The sequence below is a fragment of the Triturus cristatus genome, chromosome 5_2 (assembly GCF_964204655.1).
Source record: "Triturus cristatus chromosome 5_2, aTriCri1.1, whole genome shotgun sequence".
In the NCBI taxonomy this organism is placed as follows: Eukaryota; Metazoa; Chordata; class Amphibia; order Caudata; family Salamandridae; genus Triturus; species Triturus cristatus.
In genome coordinates this window covers 981,161,938-981,178,945 of record NC_140588.1, presented here as the reverse complement: position 1 = coordinate 981,178,945, position 17,008 = coordinate 981,161,938, and the positions used below count along the sequence as shown (strand labels likewise).

General features: G+C 46.4%; 1 protein-coding gene across 2 annotated transcripts in view; it reads left to right on the top strand.

Annotated features, from left to right (window-relative positions):
• The window catches only part of AMOT (angiomotin), a 260,974-nt gene that overhangs the window by 215,353 nt on the left and 28,613 nt on the right, over positions 1 to 17,008 (top strand). For both annotated transcript variants that reach the window (XM_085608217.1, XM_085608219.1), the window contains exons 11-12: positions 4,389 to 4,624; positions 6,659 to 6,889. In XM_085608217.1, coding sequence (XP_085464343.1) covers positions 4,389 to 4,624; positions 6,659 to 6,889 — 467 coding nt within the window. The remainder of the gene's footprint in view (positions 1 to 4,388; positions 4,625 to 6,658; positions 6,890 to 17,008) is intronic.

The window sequence follows — 17,008 nt, the reverse complement described above, 5'->3', positions numbered from 1 at the left end:
CAAGACGAAATGATGTTGGTCCTCATTGCTCCAACGTAGGCATAACAACCATGGTTGACCCTACTGCTGGAGATGAGCATCCTTCCATTTCACAAACTTCCACAGCAGCCATGATACTTGGTTAGCAAGGGGCTCAGCGTCTGCATCCAAATCCAGAATCTCTCCTTTGTGATTTGGCCCCTGAAATCTGAGAACTTGATTTCCTACAGCTTCCAGAACAATGTATATTCATTCTCAGGGAAGAGCATTGACATACTGCCAGGGCCTGCTGAGCAGCTAAATGGAAGTGTTTAGTGCACTGCTGTAAAACACGTAAAGTATCGGTCCAGCACATTGTACATAATCTTCCTTCACTAAAAATGTCTAGCTTGGTTTACACATCCATAAAAGTACAGTTAGTGGTAGTGGTAGGTTACCTAATAAAAACAGGTAATACCAATTTCTGTTTATATTGCCAGTGATAAACACAGGCTTTTATGGAAGGGTTGAAGAGTACACCACCCAGAATCTTCCATGCACCCTCTTGGGATCGGAAAAAAAAGTTTACTAGAAAAATGTGATGACCTTTTAAACCACTAAAGTTGGGCCTTCTGCAATACCTCTCATGGGAGATGGTGCGCAAGTGGCAACCCCATTGTTACCAGCTTGTGCAAAAAACTGGATGGTACCACCTACTCGTATACAGTTCCTACCTCTAGGATGCTCCCCATTCCATAATCATTCTAGTGGGTTGCTACACATTTTAACCAATCCACAATCTCTTGCGGAGAGATACATACTTGATAGATACATACTTGATACTTGACAAGTTCTTATGTACTATATTAATCACACTCATTCCGTATGCAAAACAAAATGGTTATTTATTGCCTCCACACCACCACGTTTAGGGAACCACTTATTGCTTGCTGCTTTATTGTTACATGCATTTAAATCTATAATTCTAGAGCAAAACCCCGTATCCAGGTATTCCTTAAGCGCTCTTCCTTCATGAAAAGGGAACCACAGTGGCTTTTTTCTGTAACATGTCATTAGATGACACCTGCAAAGGAACAGCATAGACGGCAGTTCAGACATTCACAAAATGCTACTATGTTGATACTCAAGCCAGGTAAGAACAGCGAGTTGGATAACCATTCCTTTAACACACCTTTTCATATTTCCGCTGCCTTCTACCAGCCGACTTTTTAAAGCAGGCAAAGTAATCCTTTACAGTCTATACAGCATGCTGTCTACAACACATGCTGATAACCGAAATGGTTCCTTTGTATGTAGGTGGTAGTGTTATTTTCATATGTTATGTTGTTAGATGCTGGAAAGTAGTCGAATGCTGTAGTAGAACACTGAAATGTTAAGAACCCCATTGACAATAATGGAGTGCTCAGGGCTTCAAATGGCTGGTAGCAGTCCGGAGCAGCAGCAGTTCAATGTTTGTTCGCAGCTACAGGGAACAAAGACCTCACAGAGCCCGAGGGGATTTCAGTCCCTTTGGGCTCCATGAATCCTTTGTTTTACAAATAAGAACATTTTGTTCTCTAGTGACAGAATGTTCTAATGGCCTAATGTTCTATGTAGCGGGCTCTTAAAGGCCCGCTTCCTTGTTAAAGGCCCTTGCCTTCGGCTTGGGCCTTTAACACTGGAGCGGGCCTTTAATGGCTGGTAGAGCCCGCTATAGCGGGCCCTAAGGCCATATTCAATAATTCGGTCTTGCATAGTAAACATTCTCGAGCATGATGAAACGTACAAAATCTAAGGTGAAAACTGTGTTTTGGTACATTGATTTTTATTTTGATGATCGTAATACATTCCTTCCTCGCTCTAACCTGAAAATGAAGGCCTAAAAGAAAAACAATGTGTACAATTCCAAAGCCAACAATAGATAATAGAATATTACATAGTGTGTGAATCTACACCCCTGGAAGTAGATTGTGACATGTAAGTAACATAGGGCCTGATTATGATGCCGGTCTGACTCATCCCACCGGCACCGTAGGGGAAGCAGAACCTCCCAACTAGAAGTCGACCGTCCCGCTGCCCTGATTACGATGCGACCGCCTTCCCAGCGATTGCAATGTGTATATTTTCTACAGCGCATGCCCCAATAGAAAATAAACACATAAACATCTCTGCACCATGGGGCAGGCACCATACGGTACCTGCCACATGGTGCAGGGATGTTTAGGGGGATGCCATAGATGCCCCCCATGCCCCATAGTGGAGGGCCAGGGGGTAAGGGGGCCCTGCCTGGGGCCCCCAAGTCACTTTACACCTGCCTTTTCATGGCAGGCGACCGCCATGAAAGAGCAGGCATAAAGGAACATTGGAATCACTATGGCGCTGCCTGAGCAGGCCACGCCCTCATTGTAGGGATTACTGACCCTCCGACCGGCTCTTTGAGCCCTCCTGAAGCAGGCGGTTCCTCCGCCAGATGCCTCTGCCTGCCGCATCATAATGCGGCGGGTGGACCGCAGGGGCAGATGTCGATGGGTCCAACTAGGGGCCTCGTAATCAAGCCCATAGTCTTTTGCACCTTATTGGATCATTGAAGACCTGTTCGTAGTCACTATGTTTCTTGAACAGTAACTTCCACATCAGTTGAAAGAGAATGCTGTAAATTGGTCTTTCACATGACGTCTCGAGTTGCTGGTTCTTAATGGTATTGTCAGTCTGATTCTAGCATGGTACTTTTTCAGTACAAGGTTCAGATAAGCTTTTTGACACACAGATGGCCTCTAGACGTCTCAAAATATTTGCAACTCTTCTTGATGCAAAGGTTTGCTACGTTACTTGACTTGCACTCTGGGCTAAAAGTATAAATATGTATTAAGAGTGCAACATTTCATCCATTATGTGTCCTCTTTCCACTCGTCCCTTACTATTAAGGCCGAGGACAATCCAGTGATTGTTTTGTCCCTAGTGGTCTTTTAACAAATGCTTATTTTTAGGGTAGTATTTATGCTGCATGTTTAATGTAAATCTAAAAAAGCTTCTGACCAGGCACTGAAATGAAACATTAACACATTGCATTGTCATGTATTCTAAAAAGACTGTTGTTGATTTACAAATCACAATCACATTATTCATGAAACTATTCTTGAGTGAAACTGCACCTGCCATGAAGATGCAAGTTGGGAGACGATGGGAGTGGGGAGGGGGAGGAGTGCCTTGGCACACCCATGGTTTGTGGTGGGTGTAGTTAGTGTGTGAGGGTAAGGAGAGCGGTCCTTTGAGGCCCTTCAATTTGTGGCATCGAAGACGATGACTGGAGGTCTGGCAACCCAGTGATTCTCAATTCCTGTCCATTCCATGATGCCAGGGTTTTTAAGTGCCAGTGATTGTGGTGACCGCAAGCAAAGCCTGAAACTGCTTGTCCGTTTCAAGGCACTGGATGAACTTGGCAAGTATTAACACGAGTGCAGCTCAGAGAAACTCTAAGAAAAAACTGACCTACAAATTCCAGTCCTCAAAGCTGTGACTAAAACGACTGCTGAATACCCACATGAGTCATGATTCAACACTGATGCGGGTATATGCCCTAGGTTTAGTATTGAATATATCCACTTGTCATGTCATCGAACATGCATGGTATTACTTTCAAGGTCATTGGGAAGTTGCCCAGTTTTCCTCCAACTAGTAGTTTTTACAATTAAAGCACGGCTGCGACAAACTCAAAACCCTGCATAGATTTTGTCCCTATCTCCTATCTAATGAAATGCTTTTATGTGTTTCAAGGCCCACCTTTTTTCTTTAACTGCTTTCCCTTGTGCTTGTAAACAATGCTCTACAGCTGGAATTTCATAGACCTGCCAAGCTCCAGTCTCTAAACTGCTCACACCCACATCCTTATCCTACTAAGGCATCCTAAGCGGCACTGGATGCATCTCTGTTTGCGGGGGTTAATCTTTTATTTAGAGGACTGGGCATATTTTAGAAAAGCTATTTTTTTAATTGGGCCAGTGCTTGTATTTGTTTATCTGTAGAATTGGGGTCTCTGACCTTGCTGAAAATGGAACCTCAATATGACTAATTAATAGTCACTTTAATATAAATAGGGCCACGCTGGACAGATGTTGCAATGCGTTCCAACGTGCTTGATCTGGCACTGTAACCTTTTTTGTTTTATATTCTAAAATACCCATTTGTTGGTCGTAAAATGATCTTTATTGCATAATGTATCTAGCAGAAAAAGCTCCGCGAATTAATAGCGCATACTTTGTTTTAAACTAAGTTTTATCTAATGAGCCCTCCGATTTAACTCAGCAAGTGTGCATGGTACGGAGGCCTGTGATGCAGATCCTTTCATTTGTAGAAATGGATAACAAATACTAATTGAAAGCCACAGAGTGATCCACAAGAAACACAAAGCTCCTTTCTTTTCTGTCTCTCAGGATAAAGAACCTGCATGCGCAGATAATAGAAAAAGATGCCATGATAAAGGTGCTCCAGCAGCGCTCGCGGAAGGACACAACGAGCAAAACAGAGCAGCCCTCGACGATGAGGCCATCCAAGTCTCTCATGTCCATCTCCAACACGGGATCTGGGCTGCTCTCCCACTCCTCCACGCTCAGCAACACACCCATAATGGAAGACAAGCGAGAGGACAAGAGTTGGAAAGGAAGCTTAAGTATGCACTCTTATATTCATTGTACATTTTGCTTGATGTTTTTGTGTGCACACGTGGCTAACAGTTTGATATTTTTTAGGGTTTCTTATTGACAGACTTACAAATTGAGGCAATTTTTTGATAGTTCTGGGATGGTAATGACTTTAAAACAAAAAAGATCCTAGTCGGGATTCCTGCACACAAACCGTCCTGGCTCTAATCAGAACAAGGCTCCTCCCCCACTACTGTCTCTGCAGCACTTAACTGATTAGCCACCCCCAGACCGATGTATAGCACAGCAGGTAAAACGGGTATAACAGCGATATGCCTTCAAAAACCACCTGTGCTTACAGATAGTAAAATTATCTGTGAAGCAACGTAACTAACCTTAGAAGGAAGATCATCAGTGATATGTTCTAGGTGAAGGTGGCTGCAAATGCCAAAATAATGACTGAATCAGAAAACATGGGCTCGGACATCACCTGCCTTACCGTCCTACAATGTACAGTAAGAGACATTTATCAGTTTGACATAATGCATCAATTAAGTTATAAGAAGATGATTCATGTACATTTATTTGTAGCAAAACATGTTTAGAGGTGGAAGGTAAAGATAAGATAAATGTAGGTGTAAAGCAAGGTTAGATATGGCATTGCTATTAAGAATACTATCCTCCTTGCTGGCCAACTCCTTCTATCACCTTCAAGATAACTGCTTTACTTAATGAATAGTATGATCATCTTTAATCTGTCTTTCATTACCATTGAACTGTTCAGTCTTCCATGCTATAATGTTAAACCGTATCCAGTCATACATTTAATAAACATTTTTGTTATAACATTGCTTTTTATTTAGAAGTACAGTTTATAAAACTTTACCTTCATTGGAATTTATCAAAAATATTTACTAAAGACATTTTAGATGAAACATGCTGGCCTCAAATTTAGTCATATAACATAGCCCGCGGTATCGGGCTCTACCGTCCATTAAAGGCTCGCTCCTACATTAAAGGCACCAGCCAAACGCGAGGGCCTTAAACAAGGGAGCGGGCCTTTAATGGCCGATAGAGCCTGCTACGGATGGCTCTAAAGTTATTAGAAGAGTCCGCCCCCTAGAGGGCAGAATATTCTAATTTGTAAAACAAAGGCCTCACGGAGCCCGAGGGGATTGAAATCCCATTGGGCTCCGTAAGGCCTTAGTTATACAGTAGAATGTTGATGCTCTGGGCTTCTACTGGCCATTAGAAGCCTGGAGCATTCCATTGTTTTCAATTGAGCGCTTAACATTCCAGTGTTCTAATAGAAAGTAACGGTATTGGCTTGAGCACATTACTGATTTCTCTTTTTTAAAAATGTGGGGCGACTCCAGCACCTTCCTACTCTAACTACTGTATGCTTTGCATGGTTGGTCCTCAACTTGATGAGGTTAAGTGAGAATGTCTGCTACTCTAGATATGATCGTAGGCTCCTTCATTTGGAGAGCATTTTGCACCTCTGAAGCTATTGGCGCAGATTCTCGTGATGAGAGAATTTTGTTTTTGGCAGAGAAAAAATTGATTTATGTTAATGGCTTTGAAAACTACTGAACATATTTCCATGGCCGAAAAGCAGTTAAATGAGAAAGGAATGATTGAACATTACCAGTCTAATTTGCCTAGAAAGGTGATGATTGCTTGGATGCCGTAGAAGACGAGAATTCTAACAAGTAATATTAGTGTATGAAAATTTGTCATCGCTCAGTACTTGACTACAGATTAATTCAGACATGCTTAATTGAATAACCATTATTTGCAATTGCGTATGAGAAAGTACGTTGCAGAAAAAGTTCTATTTTCCGCCTCTCTTTTGTAGAACTCCCCACAACCTCTCCTGTTTGGTGAATGTTTTGTATGGAATATGTATAGGTTTGTGTGGTGTTTAATGTATTATAAACTTCCTGCCAACCAGAATTGTCACATTAATACTCAGAATTCCTTGTAGTTCTACGCCAAATTTCTTCTATCAAATGACTTGCCTAACCAGCATTTACTAACTTATTCTGCCTTTCTCCTGCAAGGTGTCCTACTGGGATCAGAGTATCGGTCAGAATCCATTTCTTCAACTCCCTCACCTGTTTTCCCCTCTACCCCATTGATGTCGTCACACTCAAAAACAGGCAGCCGGGACTCCTGCACACAAACAGATCGTGGCTCTGAGCAGAACAAGGCACCTCCCCCCTCTATCGTCTCTGCAGCACTTAGTCGGTTCTCCACCGCCAGCCCAATGTACAGCACAGTGGATAAAACAGGTATAGCATAGCGATACACCCTCAATGTCACCCATGCAGAAAAATATAGACCGTAAAGTTACATGTGAAGTAATGTATCTAACCTTAGAACTGAGATCATTAGTGTTATGTTCTAGGGAATAGTAGCGCTACAGGCTAAAATAGTGACAGAATCATAAAATGTGCCTGGACAACACCTGCCTTACCATCAAGCAATGTGCACTAAGTGACATCTATCATTTTCATATGATGCATCAAGTAAGTTATTAGAAGATGTTTCAGGAACATTTATTTCGCAGCCAAATTTGAAAGGAAAAGATAAATAAAAGAGTATGACCAGGCTAAAAATGTAGTCAAGGAAGCATTTAAGTGGTGTATATACTGTTAGATTAATACTCGGAGAAAGGGAAAAAGCACATGGAACAAGGTCATCTTGGCAGTATCTACTTCTTTTTAGAGGTGGTTGGTAGCAGCCTCTTCTGATGGATACATCTGCCAGTGGATTCCTCACCTTGTGAATATCCCCTGCGCCAGCATTCCACAGAACTTTTTTCCCCAGCTCTCTACGCCGACGTGGACGACGTCATAATGCATCGGCTCCGCTTGCGACTCCGTATCGCGTCACCGGAGCCATAAGAGAGCCACGTCGGCGTGATGACGTCAGTTCCCTTTTTTCCGCGCCGTCGACGCGCAACGGTTTTCCAGCACTCTCCTGCTACTTTGTAGTCGTGTAGTGTGTTACTGTTGGAGAAAATTGTCATGTCTTCGTCTAGGAAGTCTGGTTTTAAACCCTGTAGGGAATGTGGGGGCCACATGTCAATGACAGACCCCCATGAAGATTGTTTGTGGTGCCTTTCATCTGACCACAACGTGGAAGATTGTTCCAGCTGCAGAAGGATGAATCCCAAGGCATTGAAAGAAAGGGAGGCGAAGCTCTTCATGGCCAAGGCTAAGAAGGAGAAGAGAGGTAGGAAGAAGGAGAGATCGAGACCGGAGTCGTCTACTTCGCATTCTTCGAAGTCGAAGAAACATCATAAGAAGAGGAAGCATTCCTCTCGGCGCCGGTCTTCGAAGAGCAAGGCGTCGAGTTCGACTTCGCCTCGACGTCGAAATAATGATGTGTCTCCATCTAAGTCTCCAGAGGGATCTCCTTTGCCGAAGTGGTCCCCGGCGCACTCCCCGGCTCAGTCACCGGCGCAGTCACCGGTTCCAGTGGAGTCTTCGGCTTCGGAGGCCGAGCAAGAGCAGGAAAAAGAGCCTTCTCCAGAGCCAGATGATCCTGCGGCGCCTGTTGAGGACACTGCGTCTCTGGTACCAGGTACTCCTCAGCCGGATCCGGGATTATTCCCTTATCCGCAGTTCCCGACTCCGGGTGCAGATTCGACGCATTTTTTAAATGCAATGTATGGGATTTTCGGACGGGCTGCCTTCCCATCAAGCGCACCTACTGGTCCCGTGGGTCCTATGGCATATACTCTGGGAGTGCCGCAGCATTATGCTCAGGTCCCGTTTATGCCCTTTCTGCCGATGACACCTTCGTGGCAGTTTCCGACGCCGTCTGGGGATCCATCTCTGCTTCGATTGGATCGTCCTTCTTCGGAGCCTTCCTTGACGCCGTTGCCGACTCCTTCGGCGCCGCCGACCCCGACGCCGCTGACCCAGACACCTCCGGCTCCACGTTCGGTTCCACCGACTCTGCGTACAGCGCCGCCGACGCCGGCTCCTCGGATCCGTTCAAGGAGAGAGGCCCAGAGGGTCTTGGAAGAGGAGCGTTATAGAGTGGAGGTGGAAGAAGGTGAGGTGGATACATCTTCCGATGAATTTGAAAGGATTCAAGAGGCTAGTGGCCTGGATACGACTCCGGAGTGGGAGCATTCTTCCTCTAGGTCCTCTCTACCGCAGGAACTGGCTCCTTACCATCTTGTGATAAAGAAGGCCACAGAGTTGCTGGACTTGCAGTTGCCCTCTGCGGAGTATAAACCTAACCTTCTGACGGAGGTGTTACATTCACCTACCTCGACCAGTGAGCCTTTGCCGCCTTTTAATGAGGCTATTTTGGAGCCAGTTATGGACGTCTGGCGTAAGCCACTCTCTTCGCCGGCAGTCTCCAGGCAGGTGGCGAGAAGATATAGGGTGGCACCTGGGGATCCAGGTTTTCTATCTTCACACCCTTCTCCAGAAAGTCTGGTGGTACAGGCGTCATGCTCGAAGCATGCTTCAGGAGCTTTTCCTCAGACTCCTGCGGATAGGGAGTCTAAGAAGGCGGATCAGGCGGCTAAAAAGACATTTTCTTCTGGGAGCATGGCCCTTAAGTCCACTAATGCCACCTGTTTGCTGGGCGCTATGTTCATGCTCTTATGGACTCAATGAAATCTTTAGCCCCTAAGTTGCCAGAAGGTGATAAGGCGTCCTTTATGGAAGTGGTCACGGACACTCCGGCTGCTGCAAGGCAGGTGATTCAGTCGGGGCTTGATACGGCTAATTCGGCGGCAAGGATAATGGGGTCATCTATAGCCACTAGGAGGCAAGCGTGGCTTCGTTCGTCTGGCTTCTCTACGGACGTTCAGGCCACATTGGTGGAATTGCCTTTTGACGGACAGACTTTTTGGTGAAAAGGCTGATTCCGCCTTGCAGAGATTTAAAGAGAGCAGGGTGACGGCGAAGTCTGCAGGCTCCTGCGAAAGGATTTGGGCTTAAGAAATTCAGAGGTTTTGGGAGGTCTTCATTTCGCTCCTTTCAGCAGCCTCAGTAGCAGCAGCAGCAACAGCAGCAGCAGAATCCCCTCTATAGGTCCTATAGAGGGAGGCAAAGAGGTTGGAGAAGTTCTGGCCGCAACCCCTCTGCATCTTCTGCCTCCTCTGCTCCCAATGAAGCTTCAGGGAAGCAGCCCTAGATCCCCCATGTGGGGGGTCGGGTGTCCCACTTTCTGCGAGGTTGGAAATCTGTTACAACCAACCTTTGGGTTTTAAACCTCGTGGAGACTGGGTACGCCCTTCCCTTTCGGGAGTTTCCTCTCCCTTACCCTCCTTGCCAGGGTTACTGCTCAGAGGACCATCTACTTCTTCTGCAGAAGGAGGTGCTTGCTTTGCTTCAAAAGGGTGCGATAGAGGTGGTTCCAGATCAGGAAAGGGGTCCGGGATGCTACTCCCGGTATTTCCTGATTCCCAAGAAGGACGGCAGATTGCGTCCGATACTGGACCTCAGAGTCTTGAACTTTTACCTGAAACGGGAGAAATTCAAGATGCTGACCCTTGCGCAGGTTCCTCAAGCGTTGCAGTAAGGAGACTGGATGGTGTCGCTCGACTTGCAGGACGCTTACTTCCATGTCCCAATCCTGAAGTCGCACAGGAAGTATCTCCGTTTTATGGTTGGGTCGCAACATTACCTGTTTGCGGTCCTCCCGTTTGGTCTTACTACCGCACCTCGAGTCTTCACGAAGGTGATGGCAGTGGTGGCAGCCCATCTCAGGAGGTCGGGGATTCCGGTTTTCCCCTACCTGGACGACTGGCTTCTGAAGGCAGAGTCCCCGGAGATGGTGCAACATCATCTGCAGGTAACATTTCAGCTGTTATTCGATTTGGGTTTTTCGATCAATGTGCCCAAATCTCACCTGGTTCCCTCTCAACGCAACCTGTTCATAGGGGCAGTACTGGACACTACTGTGTGCCGAGCATTTCCTCCACCTTAAAGAATTCTCGACATTCAGGAGATGGTCCCTTTATTCCACAATGGAGCGGTTATTACAGTTCTGAAGGTCCTTTGCCTGCTTAGTCTGTTCGCCTCCTGCATTCTGTTGGTCAACCATGCACGCTGGCACATGAGGACGCTCCAGTGGTGCCTCCGCAGGCAGTGGTATCAGCACAACGGAGATCTCAGGGAGTCGATCAGGATCTCCAGAGAAGCTGCAGCGGTTCTGTCTTGGTGGAGCGTGGAGAGCAATCTGTCCCAAGGGAAGCCCTTCCATCTACCTCCATCGGTGGCCACAGTGATAACGGATGCATCCACTTTAGGGTGGGGTGCGCATCTGGGGGATCTGGAGATCAAAGGACTTTGGTCTCCAGAGGAAAGGTTGCTTCACATCAACCTTCTGGAATTGCGGGCGATTCGTTTGGCGCTCAAGGCCTTCCTCCCTTCCCTTCGCGGTCAGTCTGTTCAAGTCCTGACGGACAACACTACCGCGATGTGGTATGTCAACAAGCAGGGAGGAGTGGGGGGGTTGCATTGTCTCTGCAGAGAGGCTCTGCGTCTCTGGTCCTGGGCTCAGGACCATCAGAAATCATCTGGCCGGGGTGCTGAACGTACGTGCGGACAGTCTCAGTCGGCAGTCCTCCGCCGACCACGAGTGGAGGCTCCATCCGGAGGTGGGTCGTTACGTCTTTCGGATGTGGGGAACCCCTCGGGTGGACCTGTTCGCCACCCACGAGAACGCGCACTGCCAGTCGTTCTGCAATCTCCAGTATCCTATGCAGGGGGCGTTGGGGGACGCGTTTCAGTTGGGTTGGGGCTCGCAACACCTTTACGCGTTTCCTCCCATACCCTTGATTCCTCGGGTTCTGAGGAAGATTCGCCAAGACCGGGCCCAAGTCATATTGGTCGCCCCGGATTGGCCAAGAAGGGTGTGGTACACAGATCTTCTCCACCTCTCCTCGTGCCCTCCGCTCCGTCTCCCTCTGAGGGCAGACCTCCTCTCGCAGTCGGAGGGGCAGGTTCTACACCCCCACCTCCAGAGCTTACACCTTCATGCCTGGAGATTGAACGGGGCAACCTGAATTCCTTCTCTCTCCCTCCAGATGTGGTGGATGTTATTTTATCGGCCAGGCGACACTCCACCAAGTCCGTTTACTCATATAGGTGGTCTAAGTTTGTTAAGTGGTGTGGAGGGAGATCCATTGACCCTTTAAAAGCCCATCTTTCTGATGTGCTTCAGTTTGCTCTTTCCCTGGCTCAGCAGGGCTGTGGCCACAGTCAAGGGCTATCTATCGGCCTTATTGGCTTTTCTATGTCTTCCTGATCAACCGTCATTATTTAAATCTCCGATTGTACTAAGGTTTAGCAAGGGCCTTACAAACAAGTTTCCTCCTACTCCTTTTGTAATGCCACAGTGGGACCTTAATCTTGTCTTATCTTTTCGGATGGGGTCCCCGTTTGAGCCTCTTCATAGCTGTCCTCTGAGGCTGTTGTCCTTTAAGACGGTCTTTCTTGTAGCCATAACCTCGGCAAGGAGGGTGAGTGAGCTTCAAGCTCTTAGTTCTAAACCCCCTTTTCTAACATTACATGCTGAAAGGATGGTACTCAGGACCAGGGCTGCTTTCCTACCTAAAGTAGTTACTCCGTTTCATTTGGAGCAGTCTATTACTCTCCCTGTTTTTTATCCACCTCCTCATCCCTCCAAAGTGGAGGAAAGACTTCATTGCCTGGACCCAAAGAGAGCTGTCAGCTTTTACTTGGACAGAACGAAGGACTTTCGTCTGGACGATCAGCTCTTTGTGGGTTATGTTGGTCGTTCTAAAGGAAGAGCTGTGCACAAGCGCACTTTATCGAGATGGATCATCCTTGCCATCAAGATCTGCTATGCCCTGGCTGGTAAGGTTCCTCCTGAGGGTATTAGGGCTCATTCAACTAGAGCTAAATCTTCTACATCTGCTTTGGCCAGGGGTGTTCCTGTGGCAGATATTTGTAAAGCCGCGACTTGGGCCTCCCTCCATACTTTCGCAAAGCATTATTGCTTGGACTCTGAGATGAGGAGGGAGGGCCACTTCGCGCGCTCTGTCTTGCAAGACTTTCTGGTATAGGAAGGTGGACACCCTCCTCCGGGAGTGGGGACTGCTGTGGGAATCTATTCACAAGGTGAGGAATCCACTGGCAGATGTATCCATCAGAAGAACAAGTTACTTCCCTTCGGTAACGCTTTTTCTGGTGGATACAGTATCTGCCTGTGGATTCTTCACTGGCCCACCCGCCTCCCCGTTGTCCACCTTTGTATACCTTAAAAGTTGTCTTGTTTGAGATGTTGTTATGCTTTCTGGTACATTAGTAGGAAATGCTTGTTTTATTTACCTTTCCTTTTGTTTATGTACTATGTATATTTGATTGTATATTGTATACTGTGTATACTTTGAATTTGTCGTTGGTCCATCTGTGCGCCTCGGGGGCACAGAAAAAATGGGTGGAACTGACGTCATCACGCCGACGTGGCTCTGTTATGGCTCCGGTGACGTCATACGGAGTCGCGAGCGGGGCAGATGCATTATGACGTCGTCCACGTCGGCGTAGAGATCTGGGGAAAAAAGTTACGTGGAATGCTGGCGCAGGGGATATTCACAAGGTGAGGAATCCACAGGCAGATACTGTATCCACCAGAAAAAGCGTTACCGAAGGTAAGTAACTTGTTCTTTAGTCTTGAACCACCAGTTGTTTTCGATTTAGAATCTGACCCATTAGTGGCAAATGTGGCACTTGACTGAGTCGTGCCTCTACTGCATACTGGTCCTATTTTATTTTACAAATCCTTTTTAAACTAACTCCAATAACCCTTTACGCCTCCACTATAAGTCAGATAAATGGGGCAGATTATATTTGTTTAGAAAAATGAGGGAGGCAAATAATGCACATTTCATGAATTTTAGGTGTGCCGCAGTATATGCACCGTACTTTGTAAAAGAGGTGCATATACTGAGGAGTGCCCTAATCCTGTGTTAGGACAGAAAATGCAGGCGTACTTCATGTAATGATGCGGCATTTTACTTCTGAGCTTGGAGCATAAATGGCATAATATCCCGCCCCCCCTTGCCCCTCCCCCTTCCCAAGGAATATTGCACTCCATAGCCCCCTGCATTCACCAGTAGGGAGGCTTAGCATGTTGACACCAATCCGATGGTGCTTATGGTGCCTCTTTGGTGACGTCTAGGGCATTTGGGACGCAACAGGCCCTTTTATGAAGGAATACAGCACAATTAAGAGCACTTCAAAGTAGACTTTAACAGGCGCCGCTGTCAATCACAAAGGGGTCAAAACTGTGCCATGTTTTGAGAGATCACTTGCATGGATCAGGCCCTCTTACGCCTTTAGAAGTCAAACTCCAGAAAATATTGGTATAAGAAATGGGGTCTCAGTTATGGTAATTAGTAAACGTGCAAGGCAGACAAATGTTGGTGCACTTAGCATTAGCATGTTAGTATTTCAAGCACTTTTATATGAATGCATGTTTTTTTGGATTCGGTTGCAATCTAATGTAATGGAGATGGGTCCATAGGCCATGAGTAAATGTAGTTCATTGTGACATAGACCGGTTACATAATCCATGTCATACCCAAAATAAAGCTGTGTGGGGGTAATAAGGGGCTAGTCAGAACAAACTTGTTGTTTTATTGAAGACCGTGGGTGTCAGTACCAGCTTGAGCATAAATGATCTGTTAATACGGTTGCAACCTCTCGACACGATGCTGCAAGTTTTGGCTATAGAGCAAGTGGAAATAGTGTGAATAAGTAATATAATAAGGCATTGGAGTGGTCTGTTGATTTTTCACTGTGAAGCTACATTTTGTGCTGGATTTTGATGACATAAGAATTCGGTCTTGCTGGTCCTACCTTGTTGCACTCATTATGACATGAGCTTATGCAATGGTGAGATTGCACACTATCTAAATAACGATAATAAGTCATGTACATTTCCACTACTCTGGCAAGGTTCAAATTAGAAATGTGTTTTTACAAATCTATTAAATATGGACTGCTTTTAGGTTCTATGGTGTACCACTGTGGACCCAGGGGACTAAATTAGTGTCTGTTGCTCCGAGGCAAACACCAAGGACAATATGAACACCGTGACCCCATACGGCAGATTGTTTCTTTGTCGAAACACCTAGGTCCTACATAGTGCAATGAAGTTTGAAATAATAAATATACACTTCACAGACGTCTAATCAGTAGTGGATGTGTGATGAATGGGGTTTGATAATGTGTTAACGTATGTCAGTTGTGTGGTTACTTGTGGTGTTTCTGTTGATTGGGTTTATGTGTGCACTCAATCTCATTACTCAATATAGCCATAAAACATTACTCTGGGGACCTAGTTGAAAAGTATTAACTGACATGGAACTACGAATGGACCATCATGTAATGCAATACACAGAGCTCCTCCATGATGTATTCAGTTATTTTATTTCTGGTGGATAGCATATGTGTTATCACCAGTGATGTCTCTGATACCCTGTGAGGTCATCAACTGTGCATTGGGATGGTGTTACAGTTACATAAATGGAGAATTTTAGTGTTTTTAGCTCTTTATCATCATTTATCCAGTATTGGGGTATCCTTCATAGATTCACATGCCTGAATCATTCCCCGTCGTCGTAGTCCCACGTTACATAAATAACAAAGTAGTAACAAGTAAACAGTATATTTCCATAGGCTATTATGGTAGCAACCATATACTCTATAGCCTATTAGTCTCCTTTTACAAAAAGGACCAAACTGAAAACCTAACCAATCAGCAGCCAGCACCCTCTAGAACCTTCCCAAGAGAGGCTGAGTCCCTCAGATTTTCACTGCACTTTGTTGTGTAAGGGAGTCTTCCTGAGCTCTGCTCAGTTACTTCAGTTTTCTCAGATAAGACAGATTTAAATTTCTTTTAGAATAACGTCTGATAAAAAAGGATTATTTAGAGCTTGTAAATCCTGTGGGAAGAAGAGAGTGCATGTGGACGATACACACTGTGACAAGTTGGCCTGATGTATGATGTCACTAGTTCTAGTGTACACCTTATATCAGTCCAAACAACCCTTATGGTGATTGGTTGTAAAGTCAACCTTATAGACCAGCTATCCTAGTGGTAGCATGGACAAGAGCAGTCTTGGGCTGAACTCTGAATGGCATGTGAAGCCAGCTGTGATACCATATATAATCCCTTGAATACCAAATGAAAGGACACCACAACAGATGTATATATAAAATAAAGTGTATTTATTCTAGTCAAACCCTCAGCACTCTTTATGAGATTCGAGGTAAGTACAACACAGTCTTATTTAAGCATACATTGTCACACAGGTAAGTAATACAGTTAGGCCCTAAGGGCCACGCAAACCATATACTAAAGAAGTGGTATAAGGACCACTGCCACGGAAATAAAATAGGCCTAGGCCTAGGGAATCGCTGGGGCTACACTACACTACCAACAGTTAGGAAGTGGGAGGCCCACGGGATTCAGGTGCAGAGTGGAAACACTCACGCGTAATGCGTATAATCGATAGAAATAGTACAGTTCTGAAATAAGCAGTTTTAGGTCACTACCCTTGTGAGCACCGAAGTACCCAAGTTACCTAGCCCACGGACTGCGGGTGCATAGGTGTGAACTTGCGTCGGGTTTCGTCGTGGACTTCTATGGATGCCTGAAGGAAAGTTGCTGACGGGCAGTCAGTGCAGAATGTCCAGTGGATCCCAAGGCCGGGATCAAGAAGGAAGGGTACCTGCAAGCAGAAGGGACAGAGTCAAGGTCACTAGCCAGTGACCACGTGGAACCAGGCGATGTCGTGAAGATTGCAGGTGAAGGGTGAAGCTTGTCGCAGCAGCCACGGGTACCAGGAGACGTCGGGGATAACCAGGACCAGGAGGCGAGCTGTCCCACGAAGGCTCTTGCTGTCGGCGGCGGCGAAGTCGAACTAGGACTCACCAAGCCTTGGCAAGTGGAACCCACGAAGAATGGAGGACTTGCTTCTGGTGCAGACCAGGAAGGTCTGGGGTGCTTCTCTTTTGCAAGGAAGCGGGAGCCAATCTGGGGAGCCAAACCAGCAGTGAAGATTTAAAGGTGTGTCGTCACAAAGGCCGCTAGTCAACGGGCAAGCAACCGGACAGACGCGGCAAGCAGGAAAATGCAGAAGGGCCCCACGCAGGACTCGTGGAGTGTGGGGGGCTGATCTTCGGTGCAGATGGTGCTTGGGGTTGGGGCTTCTCAATCCCCGGTGCACAACTTCGAGGGTACCTCAGGAGCTGCGCTGGAAGATACTCGCCACTTTTCCCAGGTAGCCGGACCCACGTCTCTCGTCGCCTCCACGGATCTCAGCTCGGCTGTGGATGTGGATCCGGGTCAGAGAAGTCTGGAAGTCAAGGCTCTGGTCGGGCTCTGCAGTCGGTCCCTCGTAGAAC